Raw genomic sequence first — 20,022 nt, forward strand, 5'->3', positions numbered from 1 at the left:
GCTATCAGTGGCAGGAGAGACGATGTCCTCGAGAGGTGACCTTTGAGGGCTTTGGACAGGGCCTGGTGGGTGGATAATAGACCACGAGGGTTGGTCCCAATGAAGCAGTGGTTTGGATTCAACCCAGGTGGCCCCCACACACCTGGGGCACCCACTCCCTTGGCCTCCCTGAAGGTCTGTGAACCTGCTGCAGTGGCCCGCCGGGTCCTCAGGGGGGAGAGCGGCAGGTGGCCCTCAGGCCAGGACGTGATGAGGCGTGAGTGTGGGGCAGGGCAAGAGAGACAAGCCGGAGGCCTGGGAAAGGGGATCGCGGGTCCCGGGTGCGGTCTGCTGGTGCTCGCTGTGCCTGGTGGTGAGGGTGAGCAAGGGCATACGAGGGGGGACGAGGGATGGGGGCACGGACCCGCTCCGGTCCTTCTTGGGTTCAGGCCTGGCCGGCGGCAGGCCAGATGCCCGCTCCACCTCTGCCCCGCCCTCCCGCGCCTGGGTTTCCTCCACTGGAAAATGAGCCCGAGCGCTGGCCCGCCTCCAGGACGCGGCGCGACAACGCCGGGACTTGTACACCCGAGGTCGACGCAGCCGGTGCCTCCGGGGGACCCCGCTACCGCGCGCCCCGAAATCGTAAACGCCGCGCCCCCTCCCTGCGGGGCGGAGCTAGCGCCAGTCCCGCCCCTTCGTCCCAAGAACTCCCGCCAGCGCGCCCCCCGGCCCAACTGCAGCGCGTGACGCGGGGCGCGCGGCTCCGGCGGCCACCGTGGGCGGGCGCAGACTGCTGGGGCGGCGGGGAGCGGCGGCATGGCGGCGGCGGGGTCGGCCGGGCCCGAGCCCATGCCGAGCTACGCGCAGCTGGTGCAGCGCGGCTGGGGCAGCGCGCTGGCGGCGGCGCGGGGTTGCGCGGACTGCGGCTGGGGGCTTGCTCGCCGCGGCCTGGCCGAGCACGCGCACCTGGCGCCGCCCGAGCTGCTGCTGCTGGCCCTCGGCGCGCTCGGCTGGACCGTGCTGCGCTCGGCGGCCACCTCGCGCCTCTTTCGGGTCAGTGCTGCTGGGGGTTAGGACGTGGGGGCCCCGGGCTGGAGGAGCTCGGGCCGCGGAATCGTGGGCCGCCGCGTGCCCTATCGGTCAGGGAGAAGTGGGAGTGGGGGTGGATGCGGGGGTGTGACCGGGCCGGGGAAGCGTGGGCGTGGGGACTCCGACTCGGGCAGGGTGTTCAAGATGGGGACCCGATCCGGTCAGTGAGGCACAAGGAGGCCCCGGGAGGTGGGAGGGCCTTGGCTGCTGCGCACTCTTTCGGACCCGGTGGAGCCGGAGATCGAGGAGCGGAGGACACAGGGGGAGAAGGTTCGGCGCACAGGGGCCGTCTGCGCCTTGCTTCTCCGGGTCGTGCGGGGCGCTCTCCGAACCGTATTGGTGTCTTGAGTCGGTGCGGCGGCGGAACTGGCTTGTCCGCTGCTACGGGGAAGAGGCCGGAGCTGCCCGGTCGCTGTAGCTCGTCTCTCTGGAATCAGCGCCACCCTCTGATCAAGGGCTGCAAAAGCCGGGGCTCCCTGGCGACGCCGTGTTCTCAGTCTTTGGGAGAGGTCGCGCGGCGTGGGTCCTCAAAGCCGGACTGTACGGCCCCGAAGGGGTCGCGACAGAACTACTGAATTTCCGGCGAGCCTGGGAAGGCCACCTCCCCCACCTGGAGAGTGACCGGGGGTGACGTTGGTGCCTGGACTCCCTCCCTTCCTTGAGGAGGGGTCGATGCTCTGGGAGCTTGTGGGAAGGCGTTTGAACTCATCGCTGGGCTGTGACTCCCCTGAGGACCAGCTAGGGTCACTTCGCCCGTCTGACCAGAGCTGGCAGGGGGTGCAGGGACAGTGCCCAGAGCCAACAAAGGGGCCTTTCTCTGCTGGCGGGGAAGAGGCTGGCCCTTGTTAAGTCAAGGATGGGACGTTGTCTGGCTGCTTGTCCCCACCCCCATCTGACCCGCATGGTGGGTAGGGACCCCAGCCACCACCCTGCTCCAGGGAGGGGGCGGCAGGCGTGACGAGAGCCCCTCCGTATGTCAGCTCTGGTCCCAGTCTGGCTTTGTTGCTTCCCCCACCTTCCTAGTTTCCAGCTGGGAGGTGGGAGGTCCAGGAACACCAGAGCCCGGGAAGGGGATACGGTCACTTTGGGACTACCTGGCTGGAGCCGGCTTCCTCCTCACTTCCTGAGGGAGCTGGGTAGGGGACAGCAAGGTCACAGCGCCCCCACTTTTGGAATCCCCGGAGGTCTGGCACTCACTCCAAATTTGTGGCTCGCCCTTCCCCAGAAACGGGTGGAGGGGCTGCCTCGTCCTCCAAAGCTCATCTTCTTGGCAGTTGTCTGGTTGCCAGGGGTTACTGGAGCTGGCTCCAAATGTCTCCATGGCGACTGTTGGTGCTCCAGCCCCTCAGCCTCTCCTCGGGGGAAGGGGGCGGGGCTTGGCCGGCAGCTGTGGAGCCCCGCCCCCAGGGAGATTGAGGCTCTGAGCCCCTCAGATTCCTCCACGCCTCACCGTTGCATGCCCCACTTCTCTTGTGCCTTCCCCGATGTCCCTTCAGATCCGCCCATCCTCTCCCTGACCGTCTCTCTTCCTCTCCTGCACCCTCCCTTTGTCGCCCTGCATTCCCAGGTCTTGCCGCACATCCCTACCCCATCTTCCACAACCCTCTGTTCCTCTAAGGTCTCCCCAGATCCCACCTCTGAGGCACCCCCTTCCCCTCAAGTTTCTCCCCCTGGCGATCACTGGGTTCCAGCCCCCTGTGTCCCCCACAAATGCCCCCAAACTTGCCTCCGTGCTCTCTTCACAGGTCCACCCCTACCACCCCTTCCAAATCTCTTTAATCCTCCCTCCTCCCTGCCCTACCTCCAGCTCCTGTTGAGACCCCCCCCCCACCCCCAGTCCCCGGGACTGACCCAGTGATCTCCCTGGCTTTACGCCCACGTGTCCCCTTCCTCTGCTCACCGTCTCCCCTCACGTTTCCTCTCAGGTCTCCCCCATCACCCCCCTCCCTAGGCCACTGTGACTGGACAGCTGGGCACTAAGTTTAGCCCTTGGCAGGCACTCGTGGGCTCTGGTTCCAGGAGGCTGTGGGGACCTGGCCCGGCCCTCCCAACACTGCCTGGCCTGGGGAGTCCCTGGGCTTTGGTTTCCCTTCCCTGGAGGAGTGGACCTGAGCCCCCAGTGCTGATGGCCCACCCACCTTCTCACCCATAGCCCCTAGCCAAGCGGTGCCGCCTCCAGCCTAGAGATGCCGCCAAGATGCCTGAGAGCGCCTGGAAGTTTCTCTTCTACCTGGGCGCCTGGAGCTACAGCACCTACCTGCTCTTCGGCACTGACTACCCCTTCTTTCACGACCCACCCTCCGTCTTCTATGGTAGGGCCCCTCCCAGGGGTGGGCAGGCTGGGGGAGGGCTCTGTTCGGGACCCGGACACTCAGGAAACATCCCATACTGGACATCAGCCCTGAGACAATGGCGATCGAGGGGCCTGTGGGCCAGGAAATGGGGCACCTGACACTGTGTCAGGACTCAGGGAGACATCCTAGAGGAGGGGACCGCTTGTGTGGGCCCTGGCAGTCAGTCCGGCACGTGCAAAGGCCCTGGGGCTTGCGTGAGCTCGATATGTAAAGATGAGAGGAGGATGGGCAGGAGCTTGAGTTTCATCCTAGATAGGGTGGGTTTGTGGATTATAAGAAACTTCTGGCTCCCAGGAGATGAATCCTGGGTAAGAAGGGGAGCCGGGCCCAGAGGGCAGGTGAAAGACCAGTGTGGCTTGGACCAGCTTGGCGAGGAGATACAGGTGGGGAGAAGTGGCTGCATCCACCGAGTGGATTCGACGTGGAAGTCTCAGGCAGGCCTGAGCTCTGGGTGGGGGGTGGGCAGGAAGGTGACTGCAGTGTCGTCTGTCACCAACCGGCAGGCTGATAGAGAACAGTCTGCAGTGAGGGGTCAGACTTCGCTACCCTTGTGCTGCCCACACAGGCCGTCTGGGACACACATGGACGTGTTTCCTGCCGCGTGATATAAACACCCTGAGAGGGTTCGTGTGGCACCAGGGGGCTGAGCATGGAACCCCTGTGTGTCTGTCTTTCTGGGGCTCTGCTGTCCGCAGGGCCACTTTTCCCATGCCATGCATCCCTGGGGGGAGGTTTTAGTTGCCATTCGATTTTCTTTTATGAGAATGAACTGTAATTGAACTCTTTCAAAGTTTTGGGCATGGACTTGGCTCTGGCTCCTCCTTATAAATTATTCTGTGAGACCACACTTGCAATGTAGCTGCTTCTTTGGGTGCACATTTATTGAGCACCTACTGTGTACCAGGCGCTGTGCTGGCACAACTGTGGGCAGGTTAGAGAAAGGGCCCTACCCCCGTGTTTTGGGGTAACAGACCATGAAATAGGAAGTCTGTTAATAGTGAAAAGTACAGATGAGAAATCTTGAGTGAGGAGAGGAGAGGGGATATGGGGTGTCTGGGAGGTGGGGAGAAGGGCATTTTCTTTAGGGATGGGGAAAGTGTTAGCTAGTGTCTAACTCTTTGTGACCCCATGGACTATAACCCACCAGGCTCTTCTGTCCATGGGATTCTCCAGGCAAGAAAACTGGAATGGGTAGCCATTCCCTTCCCCAGGGAATCTTGCTGGTCCAGGGACTAAACCCAGGTCTCCTGCATTGCAGGCAGATTCTTTACCATCTGAGCCACCAGGGAGGCCACAGGGATGAGAATGGTCCCACTAAAGGTGACTTCTGTGTGGGGACTGGGAGGAGCCTGGGGCAGATAGGAGATGTAAAGGCTACTGTCAGACAGACACGCTACTGGCTGATCAGAAACAGCAAGGAGGCCAGTCATCTGGGGCAGGGGCACTGGGGGCCTTAACCAGAGGGCAGAGAGCAGAAGGGGTGGACATTGACAGGATGACTTGAGGGGCTGAAGGCAGGAGCTGGTGTCTATAACCAGAACAGAAGGAGGGAGAGAAGTGGTTAAGAACTGTTTTAAGGAGATTCCCCCTGGCGGCCCGGTGGTTAGGACTCTGCTTCCACTGCACAGGACAGAGGTTTGATCCCTGGTTGGGACCAAACTAAGATCCTGCGTGTCACTCAGCATGACCAAAACTAAAAGAGAGAGATCATATCATTAAGAAAATTTTTGAAAGCAGAATTGATAGGATTCACTGCCAAACCAGAGGTGGGCGTGAGAGCGGAGGAGGGTGGAGCTGATGCTGGGGCCTAGTGGTGGAGGCAGGGCAGGTTTGGGGAGACCAGGAGCTGATCCTGGAGGTCGAGGAGGGGGATGAGGCGAGGGGGATGTGGCGAGTCCAGAGCAGCAAGGGAGTGTGTGTGGAGACCAGGTCGGAGGTCCAAGGACAGAACCCAGCCCTACCTGCCCCCCTCCAAATGTGCTAGGAGGTACAGACACAGCTCGGATGGGGAATTATCTGCTCCTCATTTCCCTCTACCCCAGATCCAGGGCCCAAGGCTGGAGAGGGGATGCTTGGTCTCTACTGTACCAGTCTTGCCAATGCAGTAGGTGGAAAAGTGGGTGTCCAGTTTCCACAGAGGCTTCTCTATGTCCCTTCCTTCTCAAGAGGGACAGAGGCACCTGGCAGGTGCGGGGTGGGGGGCCCTGTCTGCTGACTGCAGCGCTGCTACGCGGCTGCACACACAACGTGGTGAGAGACCCTCCCAAGTCTGTGAGTTTGGCTGCCGAGTCTCGGGAGCCCTGGACGTGTTAAAGCTGGAGGCAAGTGATCTGTCAGGTGTTTTGCATTTTTTAAATTAGTTAAACATAACACAGAATTAACTATTTAATTTTATTTATTAATTTATTTGAGTGCACCATGTGGCTTGCAGGATCTTAGTTCCCTGGCCAGGGATTAAGCCCATGCCACCAGCAATGAAAGTGTAGAGTCCCAACCACCGGACTCCCAGGGAATTCCCAGGATTAGTGATTTTAACCAGTCACAGAAAGACAGATATTGTGTGACTCTGCTTGTATGAGGCAACACTTCGGGCTTCCCTGACAGCTCGGTTGGTAAGGGGTCCGCCTGCAATGCAGAAGACCCCGGTTCAATCCCTGGGCTGGGAAGATTCCCCTGGAGAAGGGACGGGCCACCCACTGCAGTAGTCATGGGCTTCCATGCTGGCTCAGATGGTAAAGAATCCACCTGAATGCGGGAGACCTGGGTTTGATCCCTGGGTTGGAAAGATCCCCTGGAGAAGGGCATGGCAACCCACTCCAGTATTCTTGGCTGGAGAATCCCATAGACAGAGAAGCCCACCAGGCTCCTTTGTCCATGGGGTCACGAAGCATCAGACACAACTGAGCGACCAAGCACAGCACAGGATTGTCAGATCCACAGAGACAGAAAGTAGGGTGGTGGAGGCCAGGGCTTGGGGGAGGGGGAGCAGTGGGGGTGTCTGGTGGGAGCAGAGTTTCAGTTTTACAACGTGGAAAGAGTTTGGGGATTGGTTGCACAACACTGTGAATATACCCAGTGCTGCTGAATTTAAAAGTGGCCTAGATGGTACATTTTATGTTATATATATATTTTTAGCACAATTTTTCAAAATTCACTATTTTAAAGTGAGCAAGCAATACAGTGGCAGTTAGCACAGTCAGTATTGTCCAAGCACCATGCCTGTCTAGTTCCAGAACATTCCATCTTGCCCCAAAGGAGACCGATCCCCATCAGCAGCTCCCTATCCTCCCTCTCCCAGCCCCAGGAACGACTAATCTGCTTTCAGTCCCTATGGATTTGCCTGTTCTGGTCATTTCTTCTACATGGAATCATTGTTTTGTGATTATCTGTGACTATTTTGTGTCTGGCTTCTTTTACTCAGCATAATGTTTTTGAGGTTTATCCACATTGTAGTGTGTTAATGTTTCTTTCCTTTCTGTGGCTGCACAATATTCCACGGTGTGAATTTATCCCGTTTTGTGCATCCATTCACCTGCTGACAGGCACTGGGGCTCCTCCCTTTTCCTTCCATGAACCTGGATGTAAAGGGCCCCTGTCTTCATTACCCTTGGCCGTAGGCCGAGTGGGCTTGCCAGGTCACGGGGTCTGTGTATTCCCAGCCATCGAGGTGGCTGTGGGGAGAACGGACCATCAGGCAGTCAGGAACAGGCTCTGGAGGCCAGGAAGCTGGGGCAGCGCTGGGAGGAGATGGCAGTGCCTGGTCCAGGGGTGGGGTCGGGGCAGGGGGACCAAGGAGAGACCCTCTGAGAGGGGCCCAAGTGGATCTCTGTTGCAGGAGGGGCTGGGGCACAGATGAAGGCTTGTCACTGGAGGAGGCAGCAGAGGAGGCAGCCAGGGGACAGGGCTCCAGGGGGACCTGAGAGTCTAGCTCCAGGTCATGGAGGCAGGGGGTGGGGACAGGGGGCCTGGGATGGAGCCCGCGGAGGCCATTTCAGGATGCGGTGAAGAGAGGAGGAGCTGCAGACAGCAGGGCACAGCCCGGAGTTCTAGGTCAGATCAGGCAGAGACTGGTGATGGGCTGAGGAGGGGAGAACGGAGGTGGTAGAAGTAGCTGGCGGTCGGCGTCACTGGGAAGGCTCAAGACCGGGGTGTGGGTGGGCGCATGTGTCGGGGGTGGGGCGGGGGGTACTACAGGAGGAGGGGAGGTGGAGCTGGGCCTGCTGTGCGGGAGCACCCACACTCATGGGCATTGGCTGGCACAGCGAGGCAGGTGGCACCTCCATCAGTCTAGATTTGCTGAGAGGGTCTCGAGCAAGCCTGGTGAGTAAGAGACAACAGGAAGGGGGCCTGGGGCAGAGTTGGAAATTCTTGCAGGACCGATTCCGGGGCTGTTGTTCAGTCGGTCAAGCATGTTCAATTCTCTGCAACCCCATGGACTGCAGCACACAAGGCCTCCTTGTCCCTCACCATCTCCCAGAGTTTGCCCAAGTTCATGTCCATCGAGTCGGTGATGCCATCCAATCGTGTCATCCTCTGCCACCCTCTTCCCCTCCTGCCTTCAGTTTTTCCCAGCATCAGGGTCTTTTCCAGTGAGTCAGCTCCTCACATCAAGTGGCCAAAGTATTGGAGCTTCAGCTTCAGCATCCGTCCTTCCAATGAATATTCAGGGTTGATTTCCTTTAGGATGGACTTGTAGGAGTCAGTTTGAGGGTAGCAGCACCTTTTTCTGTAGGTCTAGAATTGGTCTAAACGGTAATGCCTGTCCTTAAACAATGACGGGTGGAGAGTGGGTAACAAGACCAGTGACCTGCACATCTGCAGAGATACGTGGTGCCCGCCTGGCTTGAGGGGGTGAGTGGGGTCGCTTGGGGGTCCCAGAGGCCCTGTGAGTCCCTGACGGCACGGTACGGCCCTCCCCAGACTGGAAGACGGGCATGGCAGTGCCACGGGACATTGCAGTGGCCTACCTACTACAGGGAAGCTTCTACGGCCATTCCATCTACGCCACGCTGTACCTGGATGCTTGGCGCAAGGACTCAGTGGTCATGCTTGTCCACCACGTGGTCACCTTGGTCCTCATTGTCTCCTCTTACGCCTTCCGGTGAGTCCAGAGGGAGACAGCAGGGTGGAGGGAGCTGGCGTGAGCAGTGGCAGGAGGCTGGCACAGGACAGAGGCTGATCCTTGGGTCAGGCATGGGAGTGTCCGTGGGGGAGGTTTCTGGAGAGAGACTCTAGAGTGATGGGGTAAGACAGGTGCAGAGAGGCCCTCCTGCCCCCACCCCATCTGTGCCACTCTGACCCCTCCTAGATGGCACCCTTGGCCGGGTCACAAAGCAAGTGTTTACTGAACACCTGCCATGTGGCAGGTGCTGCTGGGGGTGCGACCATGAGCCCGACAGACAGACCCTGATGTTCCAGAGCCCACTGTGGCCACCGCATGCGGTCGCGGTGCTTCAGGCAGAGCCTGTCCAAGCCACGAGCTGCTGTATATGCAGAAGCCACTCTGATCCCAAGGCAAAGCAGAGTGGAGATGCCTGCAGTCCCTTTGTTACTCATTTACATGTTGAATGACGATGTTTCAGATATACTGAATTATTTAGAATATACTATTAGAATTCATTTTACCTCTTCCACTTTATTTTTTTCTAAACATGGCTGATAGAAAATTAAAAACGAAATTGGGATTAGCAGATGTAAATAATTACATATAGAAGGGTTAAACAACAAAGTCCTACTGTATAGCACAGGAAACTATATACAGTACCCTGTGATAAATCCTAATAGAGAAATATGAAAAAGAATATATATATACACACACACACACATATGTATGTAAGAATGTGCTTAGTCACTCAGTTGTGTCCGACTCTTTGCAACCCTATGGACTGTAGCCCGCCAGGCTCCTCTGTCCATGGGATTCTCCAGGCAAGAATACTGGAGTGGGTTGCCATTCCCTTTTCCAGGGGATCTTCCCAATCCAAGGATCGAACCCAGGTCTCCTGCATTGCAGGTGAATTCTTTACCAGCTGAGCTACCAGAGAAGCCTTTATATATATATAAATACATATATATATAAAACTGAACCACTTTGCTGTACAGCATAAATTAACACAATATTGTAAATCAACTGTACTTCAATAAAATTAAAAAAATAACGACATATACAGCTCATATTCTATTCCTATTGGACTAGCTGTGCCCTCCAGCACAGTAGCTGCTGGCCACAGGTGGCCTTGTTAATGTTAATTAAACTTATATAAAATCACACATTCTGTACTTCAGCGCCAGTATGTGGCTGGTGACTCTGTGGCTGGTGACTGGGTCTCAGGTTTAGAACATTCCTATCATCCCTGAAAATTCTATCAGACAGCCCTGCTCTAGAGGGTAGAGTCAGATAACATCCCCTCACCCCCCCAAAAAAAAGCCCCACATTTATCTGAAGGTGATAACTGGAAAATTCGAGTGGAAAGATGAGGACTGCCAAGGTGGGGAGGTTGGGTGGGGAGGTTGGGTGGGGAGGTTGGGGGTGACAGGTGAGCAGAGACTGAAGGGCGGTGAAGGAAGGCTCCGGGAACACCAGGGATGTTAGGTGGTGAGCACAGCCTGTGACTGTTGGGAGCCTGAGCTGTCAGGAGGACAGAGTGGGGACGGAGACGTGACCGAGGCACACGGCCACATCCAGGCTGGACTCAGGCTGCTGGGCCACACGGCTGTGAGGGGTTGGGAGTGGGGCTCCAGGCTTCTGCAGATCGCGGTGGGGACCCAGCCTGTCTCAGGCAAGCCTGCAGATTGTGGCCATGTTTAGGTTTAATGTATAAACCTGGGAACATCAGCGAGGCAGTCGTGTGTAAAGTTTGAGGGGTCTGGACATGTGAGGGTCAGGGGTTACAGAGGGGTCAGGGGTCACGGGTGAGGTTACCCGTGAGGGGGTGAGGAAGGATCAAAGAAAGTACTTCCAGAGAGGTTCCTGAGTCACGAGGGATAGGGTGAGGTCCTGGGTGGGGCTACCACAGGGTGGACTCCGTCTGGGTGTTATTGCTGACCTAGCCCCGAGAAGGGATGGGCAGGGCAGCCAGGCCAGGGAGGATGGCTCTGAACCCGCCCAGAGGAAGCCTGGGGGGCGACCAAGGGGGCCTGTGCTTGGGAGCCTGGGTGTGGGTAGGGGTCCTGTGTAACTGGCCCTCTCTGCTCTCCCGCTCTCCCCCCCAGGTACCACAAGGTGGGCATTCTTGTGCTCTTCTTGCATGACATCAGCGACGTGCAGCTGGAGTTCACCAAGCTCAATGTCTACTTCAAGTCCCGCGGAGGCGCCCACCAGAGGCTGCACGCCCTGGCCGCCGACCTGGGCTGCCTCAGCTTCTGCCTCAGCTGGTGCGGGGAGGAGGCGGGCCCAGTGGAAGGGGCGGGCACTTGGTGGAGGCGGGCGAGGCCAGGTCGGGAAGGGGGTGGGGTTTAGACGAGTGGGCGTGGCCGAGCAAGGAGAACGCGGGTCCCAATGATGGGGTGGGCCCGGCAGGGAAGCGGGTGGGGTTTAGCTGAGTGGGTGGGGCCTGGCAGGGCAGTAGGCGGTGCGAGTCGGGAAGAAGCAAGTGGGCTGGAAAGGACAGAGCGGAAAGGAGACAGATGGGCAGGAATGGACAAGGGTGGGGTAAGGAGATAGGGACAGATGGGTGATTCCAGCCGGGACAGGCCAGGCACGGGGTGGGGCCATCCTCCGCTTCTCCCCCACAGCCTCGCCGAGCCGCCCCTCCCTCCTGCAGGTTCTGGTTCCGCCTCTACTGGTTCCCGCTCAAGGTCCTGTACGCCACGAGCTACTGCAGCCTGCAGTCGGTGCCAGACATCCCCTTCTACTTCTTCTTCAACGTGCTCCTGCTGCTGCTCACGCTCATGAACCTCTACTGGTTCCTGGTGAGTGCACGTGCGCAACGCCTCGCCGCCCGGCCCTCCTCAGACGCCGGCCCTGTTCCGGTCCCCGTCCCTGAGGAGCCCTCCAGGTGCAGGCCCTCCTCACACAGGCCCAGTGAGAGGGGCAAGGGGCAGAGGGCCTGTGGCTGGAGCAGACGGCGGTCAGGAGGCGCAGGGCTCTCTTTTCACCTCTGCCTTCCCCTCTCACAGTACATCGTGGCTTTTGCCACCAAAGTGCTGACGGGCCAGGTGCGGGAGCTGAAGGATGTGCGGGAATATGACACGGCGGAGGCCCCGAGCCCCAAGCCCCGCAAAGCTGAGTGAGTTTGGAGGGGCCGGCGGCCCTGGTTCATTCTTTAAGCTACCTCTGTCTGACGGAGCGCGCGCTGAGGGCGGGTTCTGGAGACGCAGCGGCGGATGAAACCCAGGTGCCCGCTGCCCTCCACCCAGAGCCTTCATTCAAAACAGAGACTGCAATAAAGGCATGGAGGACATAGCTACAGAGTTAGACGCTGTCGGAACAGACAGTGAGGAAGGTGGGGGCAGAGAGGTGCCTGGTCGGGGCAGAATGTTGAGGGGTGAGATCAGGGTCTCAGTGGTGAGAGCTGTAAGGGCCAAGCCCAGTGGTGAGGGACGGCGGTTGGCCAGGACTGACAACAGCCTCTAAGCAGGTGGCAGTGGAGGTGGGGGCAAGGGGTGCTGTGGGCGCCAGAGCCTGCACTCTGTTCGTGCTGATACTCCCTGGCTTCAAGGTCCCTGAGGCAACCGCTGGTCAGCCAAGCAGGAGATGGGGCTCGGGGTTTGGGCCCCGAGGAGTCATAGGGACGGAGAGCAAAAGGGACCTCTGGAAGCTCTCTGGAGGTGGGCCTGGGGACTTCCAGCCCTGGGATGTGAGCCAGATGGCACCCAAAGCCCCTGGCCTAGAGGGGCCCCAGGGGTGAATGGGGCCTGCTGGGGTGACCAGCCAGGTCCAAGGCATGCAGCGCCCCACAGGCAGTGCGAGGAATGGTTCAGCAGCACTGAGGCGGGGCAGGCGGAGGCTGCTGGAGGCCCCTGGGGTGCTTCCCAGCAGACCCTCTGGTTTGGCCCCTGGACTGACAACAGTCCAGGGAGGTCGTGAGGGACCAGGCTGGGGAAGATGGTTCCCAGGAAGCAGTGGGCTCAGAGCGCAGTGACGCGTGGGTCAGCAGGGGCAGCGAGGAAGAGGAAAACAGGCCTGAGAAGGGGAGCAGAGAGCTGCGGGCTGGTCAGAGAGGCCAGAAAGCCAGCGCCCGGGGTCGACAGAGGAGTCAGGCCAGGGAGCGGGGATGGCGGACACTAGAGGGCTGGGCAGCAGGTGAGGCCACCCCAGTGGTCAGATCCCAGCCGTGTTGGAGAACTAACCAGGCTTGCTCTGGATGTAGGTGAGACAGAAATAAAAGAATCAAGGACGATCCAAGACCTCTGGCTGAGCTGCCGTTTACCAAGATGGGACTCAGGGCAGGGCCGTGTGCACCCATGGGGGTGGGAGCTGGGAATCTAGTTCTAAGGGTGTTGGATTGTCCGTGCCCAGCGATTTGAGTTGGGAATTGCACATAGAGATCGGTGAGGCCTCACCAAGGAGTCTGACCAACCCTCAGAGGCTTCTGGAAGAAGTAGGGACTAAAGATGACTTCAGGGATGAGGTCAGGGAAGCACTCGCTCGGCCAAGTCTGAAACTCTGAAAGCTCTTTCTGCTGTGAGATAGTGAACTCTGGAAAGCCCAAGGCAAAGAGAAAGTCAGGCCCCCTACCCACACCCCATTCCCTGCTCTGTCTCCCCCAAGAATGTCCAGCCAGAACATGGGTTGGGAGGCTGGTGCTCCAGCTGCAAAGGGCAGCATTCCCGCTGGGATGGCAAAGAGCAAACTCCATACAGAGATGACAGGGGACCAGGGAACGCTGCCTGAACCTAACCCTTAAGGATAACTAGAACAGTTGAATGCAAAACAAGATGAGATAAAAAGCAGTGAGAACGTGGGATGTGCCACCGAAGAGCTCAGGACACCTCAAAACTGTCGGGTCATGGAAGACAAGAGACGGAGGGGCTGTCCTAGCTCAGACTGACTGAATGCAGCTGTGGAGTCCTGGGCCAGAAGAGACGGCTGTAGAAGAGCTGGTGAAATTCAAACCGAGTCTACTGTTCAGCTCACAGGAGTGTCCCCAGTGTTGGTTCCTCAGCTGTGACAGATGTACTGTGCAGATATAAAATGTCAGCATTTGGGGAAGCTTGGACAAGGCCTGCCCTGGAACTCTTGATACTATCTCTGCAAATCTAAAGATTATTCCAAAGTTAAAAGTTTATGAAAAATGTGAAAGACACGAGAGACCAGTGAAAACAGCATCGGATGTTGTTACTTTCCTGGGCCTGCTGTAACAAAGTGCCGCAAACCAGGGGGCTTAGAACAACAGAAGGTTAATCTCGCACAGTTCTGGAGACCAGACGTCTGACGTGAAGGTGTCAGCAGGAGCCGCAGACTCTGTCTGAAGGTCTAGGCAGGGTCCTTGCTCGCCTTCTCCAGCTTCTGGGCGCTCCTTTGGGCTTGTGGCGACGTCACTCGAGTCTCCACTTCCTGTCTCCACGTGGCCTCTGGTCTCCAGCTCTTCTCTCATAAGCACATTTGCCATTGGACTTAGACCACTGTCATCTCTTTGCAATTTTCCTCACTTAGTTACATTTATAAAGACTCTTTTTCCAAATAGTCACATTCACAGTTCCAGAGATTAGGATGGGAACATATCTTTTTAAGGACCCCTGTTCAACCTACTGTAGAAGTTGTCTCCCACAGTTAGATAGAGCTTAAAAGAGAATCGGTAAATTGAAAGCTGTGGAGAAGTCATCCAGAATGCAGCTAAACGCATGGAAAATATGACAACTTGAATGGTGAGAATTACCTGGCCGAGTTCTAAGGAGAGACGGACAGGGAGAGAGAACAGTGAGAAGACAACGCTGAGACTTCTTCCAGAAAGTGACAAGCCACAAATCGTCAGCAGCATGGATAGAAACGCATCCTTGCCCCAAACGTGGGGCTTCCCTGGTTGCTCAGATGGCAAAGAATCTGCCTGCAGTGTGGGAGACCTGGGTTCAATCCCTGGGTTGGGAATATATCCTGGAGAAGGGAATGGTTACCCACTCCAGTGTTCTTGCCTGAGAATCCCATAGACAGAGGAGCCTGGGAAATGTAAAACAGCCGCAGAAAAGAAGAGATGGCCTACAAAACAGTGACGGACTAACAGCAACAAGGGAAGCTGGAAGACTGTGGAGTCAGATATCACCTCAAACGCTGAAAGAAAGTAACAGGAAACCAGGACTCTTGTATACAACTGGAAAAACAGTTCCTCAAGAGAAAAGATATGTGTTGGCTTGAATGAGATCCTGGCTTGAATTGTCCCTAGCATCCCCATCAAGAGAGAAAAAGAAAAAAGAATATCCACAGGAACAAAAATTAAGAATGCTCAGCACTTGCAGATCTTCTCTACAAGAATATTACGGAAAACAAGAAAACTATACCCGAGAGATACATCAGCAGAGAAACTGACACATATCTGGGTAAAATTCTTGTCAATGCCTAATCGCGGAGATTTTAAAAAAGTTGGAGCTGGGACTTATCTGGCGCTCCAGCGCGTAGGGCTCTGCGTTTCCACTGCAGGGTGTGCAGGTTTGATCCCTGGTTGGGAACCAAGATCCCACATGCTGCACAGCCGAAAATCAAAAAAGAATCACAAAGAGGCCATGTTTGGGTCAAGCTTAAAAAAAATAATAAAAATGAAAATAAAGGCCTTGCCCTCCTCCGGGGGGTCTTCCCGCCCCAGGAATCAAACCTGCGTCTCTTGTGGCTTCTGCATGGGCAGGTGAGCTCTTCAGCACTGGCGCCGCCTGGGAAGCCCCAGGGGATCACCTCTGGGTTCTCTATGTTAGTCGCTCAGTCGTGTCCAGCTCTCTGCAACCCCATGGACTGTAACCCATCAGGCGCTTCGGTCCGTGGCATTCTCCAGGCAAGAATACTGGAGTGGGTTGCCATTTCCTTCTCCAGGGGGTCTTCCCAACCCAGGGATCAAACCTGGGTGTCCTACATTGCAGGCAGGCTCTTTACTGTCCGACCACCAGGGAAACCAGCTGTAGTGAGTACTTACGGTAACGCTATTAGGGTGTAGAGGGGAGAATGGAACAAGAAACAGGCGTAACAAACACAGAAAAGGAGAGCTAGAAGAAACAGAGTAATAATGCAAAATAGAGCTCAGAAGCTCAAATAATAGGCATCCAAATAAATCTTTATGGAATCATCATGACATTTACGAGACTGGGCTTTTAAATAAACCCACTTCTGACCTGGTTAAAAGACTTCAACTCCAGGATAAATGCAAGTTGCAAGTAGAGGACAGGAAGAGACACTCAGGTGTAACCTTTGATCTGGAGGAACCTGCACAATGCAGCCCTAAACCATGGCGAGAGGGGACCCGGGGAGGTTAAGTCCGCGCTCCTCGGCGGGCGGCTCAGAAGCAGGAACAGACGTTCTTTTCTGTGTTTTTGAACTTAATTTTTATGATGTATTTTTGTCCGTGCTGGGTCTTTGCTGCTGCCTGGGCTTTCTCGAGTCACGGTGAGCGGGGGCTGATCTCTGGTCGTGGTGCTTGGGCGCCTCGTCGCGGTGGCTTCTCTTGTCTCAGAGCGCGGGCTCTAGGGCGCACAGGCTCGGTAGCTGCGGTTCCCAGGCTCTAGGGTACAGGCTCAGCAGTTGTGGTGCGTGAGCTCAGTTGCCCTGAGGCATGTGGTATTTTCCCAGTTCAGGGATCGAATCCATGTCTTCCTGCACTGGCAGGCAGATTCTTTACCACTGAGCCATCAGGGAAGCTCAGGGACAGATGCTCTTTTAAAGCACAGAACACTGTTCAAAATTGAAAAAAAAAAAAACAAAACAGGCCACAGGAGCAACCTCAGTTGCTCAGAACCAGGATCACACAGACCATGTATGATGAGAAGATTCAGTTAGGTCTGAAAACAGTAAGAAAACGGCGACTGAGAATCACTTCGAAGGACCCCGGAGTGGAAGAGCAAAGCCTGTGGCCGGGCGGCACCGATGCCTCCCCTGCTCCTGCTGGTTCTCTTCTGATCCGCCTCCACGCGACCCCTCCTGGGCCTCCAGCTTCAGACCCCTGCAGTGACCCCCACGCCCTGGGCACAACCTCGGCCTGAAGCCCCCGTCATCCTCTCAGGCTGGTGGGACTGCCGTTCATCCAGGCCCCTCGCCGCACTCTGGCGCTGCTGACTTGCCAGCCCCACCTCCCCAGACATTGGCCTGCTGTATCCGAAGACCTGAGACCCATGTGTCTGGCCACAGCAGCCACGTGGGCCAAGGGTCCTAGTGATGCCGGGGTGGTGCCTACGCTCCTGGGACTCTCCCTTCTCCTCGGCCACCAGCTGTCTTCACCATTGTCCCCTCACCTGATGACTGGCCCCTGTGTCCCCAGGAGGAGGACGTCCACCCTCTTGCCTGGCTGGCTGTTTGGTAGTGGTCCATCTCCTTCTGAAGCCCCCGTTTGGGCCACCGATGTCTCCCCCTTGCCTGCTCAGGGACATTCTGATAAAGGAGAGAAGCCGCCTCTCTCTCTGCCCTTCCCTGCCAGTCTAGCCAGCATCTTCCCCACCCCATCCCCCTTTACAGCACAGCGGCCCCCTCCCCTCCCTTCCTGAACCTAGCTCCCTCTGGGATCTTTCCCCCATCAACCCCTGAGACCAGTCCTGTCTGCTCCACTGATGCTAAACAAACCTGGTGGTCACTTAACCCCTCCCCATTTTAAAAACAGTTTTATCAAGATAGAATTCACACACCATGCAGTTTGCCCATTTACCATGTAGAATTCAATGTTTTTGGTCCATCCACAGGGTTGTGCAACCCTCACTGTGGTTTTAGGACATTTTTGCCAGCCCCCTAAAAGAAACCCCGTACCCAGCCCGACCCCTCCTTTTGCAACCACCAGTCTCCTTCTGCTCCCCACTTCACTTTCTGCCGCCTTCCTGCTCATGTGCCTGGCTTCCCGCCCCCGCCCCCCCGCCCCCCGGGTCACTGAATCCAACCCGACTTCCCAGTGCCTCTCCCAGCTCCCAGTGCTGCTCTGAGCGCCATTCTCAGCACCTTCTCAAATATCCAAAATCAACCCCCAGCCCCACTCCCAAACTACCTCTCCTGTACATCTGCCCATCGCAGCTGATGGCAACTCGAGGTGAAAACCTTGCAAAACCCTCGAGAGACCCCCTTCTCTCCCTTCTCCTTACCCGCAAGAAAATATCCAGAAAGCCCTTGGGTCCCTGCCTGCCCACATCTCCCTCCAGCTTCCACCCTTTTTTTTGCTTGCCCTGCAGTGTTGCACTGAGACTACAAAAGTGTAAATCTGATACTGCAGAGAGGCCATCCTGCCAGAATCGGGCACTCCCCTCCCCCCACAAATACTAACACTGGTTTTGAGGAGGGAGGGGACACTTGGAAGCTTGTGCAAAAAAACAAACCTGAATCACCCCAGGAAAGCTCTGATAAAAAGGTCCAGGGCAGGGAATACAGATCCTTGGAGGTATTAAACCTATAAAAGTATAGGAATTAAAAACAGCAGGAACAGAGCTGAGCCCATCAAACTTAAACAAAGAAGGAACCCCCGGGAGGGAAGAAGTGTCAGTGGGACGCTTCCTTGGTAACTATCTTTATCTCACATAAGCCCCCAGCACAAACTTCCAAAAGATCAAAGATGTCGGTGCAGAAATGAAAGCTGTGCAATCGAATAGGAGCAGAAACGAGAGACTGTCTTCCAACAACGGAACTGTGAGAAGACTCGAGAAGCCAGGAATCCCACCTAAGCTCTGTTGGAGGGACCAACAGGCAAAGCCAGAAGCTATGGGACAGATGGGCGGTCCACAGGGGGCTTATCTCTGATCTCCTAGATAAAGAACTCCTGTGGTGGCAGTGAGAGAGCAGCAACCCACGGAGAAGTGGGCGGAGGGGGAGAGACGTGCTCCCAGGAAGGGACCTCCAGGGCTCCAGCCCAAGGGGAGAGCGAATCACAGTGACTGAGACGTCTGCTCAGGAAAGTCTGCGTCCTCATAGGAAAGGGTCTGTGGGCCAGAGAGCTGCAGGGGGCAGTAATCCACATACGTCTGTGAGGATCCTCAGGAAAACTGGTGGATTGCTCGGAGTCATCCAGTCAAACTGAGTTTGCTGTGCTTTCTGATGTCTAGATCATGAGAATATATTTGTTGTTTAGTTGCTAAGTCGTGTTCGACTCTTTTGCTATCCCCTGGTCTGTAACCCACCAGGCTCGTCTGTCCACGGGATCCTCCAGGCAAGAATAAAGTGGCTTGCCATCGTCTTCCCCAGGGGATCTTCCCGACCCAGAGATCAAACCCACGTCTCCTGCATTGGCAGGCAGGATCTTTACCACTGAGCCACCAGGGAAGCCCAAGAATGTATTACTGGCTCAAAAAAATACATTTGTGTGTAAGCGGGACTGTAGAACTCACTTCAGCAGAGACTGATGGATCGATCACGTGCAAAGGCATGAAGGATTCTCATACGTGGGAACAGGAATGGCCAATGGCCGTGACCATTAGGCTGCAGCGAGGTCCATCTTGGCATCAGCAGACCGGCAGTTAAACAGGGCATAGCTCTGAGCAAGGGCTGGCAGGAGCAGGGAGGACCAGGGCAGACCTGTTGGGTCCAGTAAGGTGGGGCTGGGTAGACCCCCCAGAGCGCAGGTCCACTCCCAGTGGGAAGCCCAGAGATCTGCCGCTAACACAGGCAGGGGAGATGGAATTAAGGAGAGCGCCAGAGCACATGGGTGCCATCTCAGCCGCACCATTTGGAAAATTGAAGGGAGCACACATCTTTCTAGACAGTTCGAAAGAAGCAGACCGTGCACATTGTTTAGAAGTTAGGGGTCTTTCTCTGGGATCTCAAGCTGGGCACTTATAGTACGGATTCTTTTTTAAAACACTACATAACTTGTTTTAAGGACATGGAAGCAAAATAGGGCTGTGGCAGATGTAGACAGCGGGCAGTGGGTGGAGAATCGTGGCCTGGGAAGCCTTTCTTGGTAAGGCTCCTGGAGGTGGGAAGGAGCCTGCCCCGCTCCAGTGGGGTCACAGGAGGCTCTGGTCAATTCTGCCTCCTGTGGAGGCAGAGGTCCAGGTCCTGGTTCAGGCAGAGATGGTAGGTAACTTGCCCTCCAGCAGCCACCGGTGGCTCAGGAGGTGGGGAGGGGAGAGAAGGGTTTAATTGTGGGGAGGAGCAGGGACCACTTGCCCAGCAGGCAGATGGCAGGGTCTTTTGGCTTTATAGGCTGGGAGGAAGGATGGAGGCGGAGCTGGGAAAAGAGATGTGAAAGGCCAGGAGGGCAGGACAGGGGTGAGGGGCGCTCCGCAAGGGCACGGGGTCCCCAGGCTAACCTGGGCCGGTTCTGGCTCGCAGGAAGCCGCTGAGGAATGGCCTGGTTAAGGACAAACGCTTCTGAACTCCTCCACCCCGGCCTCGCCGCCCAGGACCCAGTCCCACCCAACTTCCCCCTCGGAGACCAGCCACGCGGCTCCCCAACCCGCCCCAGGGACCCTAACCCTACCAGGCTCCGCTCCCTCTCCAACCCACTCCTCCTTGGCCACTCCCTGGACCCCTGCCCCGCCCCCCGGAGACCCCGCC

At 56.7% G+C, this 20,022-nt stretch overlaps 1 protein-coding gene across 2 annotated transcripts; it reads left to right on the forward strand.

The window, feature by feature from the left end:
• The first annotated feature begins 795 nt into the window (after positions 1–795).
• CERS1 (ceramide synthase 1) lies at positions 796–19,840 on the forward strand. Of its 2 annotated transcripts, XM_068979626.1 has the most exons (7): positions 796–1,032; positions 3,221–3,380; positions 8,343–8,523; positions 10,632–10,793; positions 11,183–11,330; positions 11,538–11,647; positions 19,798–19,840. In XM_068979626.1, the coding sequence occupies exons 1-7, from the start codon at positions 796–798 to the stop codon at positions 19,838–19,840; spliced, it is 1,041 nt and encodes a 346-aa protein (XP_068835727.1). The 2 variants fall into 2 exon arrangements, with proteins under 2 accessions (XP_068835727.1, XP_068835728.1); XM_068979627.1 differs by lacking the exon at positions 19,798–19,840 and having other exon boundaries at positions 10,677–10,793; positions 11,538–11,651.
• The last annotated feature ends 182 nt before the right edge of the window (positions 19,841–20,022 follow it).

This window comes from Capricornis sumatraensis, chromosome 9 (assembly GCF_032405125.1).
Source record: "Capricornis sumatraensis isolate serow.1 chromosome 9, serow.2, whole genome shotgun sequence".
NCBI lineage: Eukaryota > Metazoa > Chordata > Mammalia > Artiodactyla > Bovidae > Capricornis > Capricornis sumatraensis.

Bases quoted from the DNA above. Each gene is read 5' to 3' on its own strand.
- CERS1 (XM_068979626.1), top strand. From the start codon at position 796: ATGGCGGCGGCGGGGTCGGCCGGGCCCGAGCCCATGCCGAGCTACGCG. The intron at 1,033-3,220 runs GTCAGTGCTGCT...TCTCACCCATAG, and splicing joins CCACCTCGCGCCTCTTTCGG to CCCCTAGCCAAGCGGTGCCG. The intron at 10,794-11,182 runs GTGCGGGGAGGA...TCCCTCCTGCAG, and splicing joins CTCAGCTTCTGCCTCAGCTG to GTTCTGGTTCCGCCTCTACT.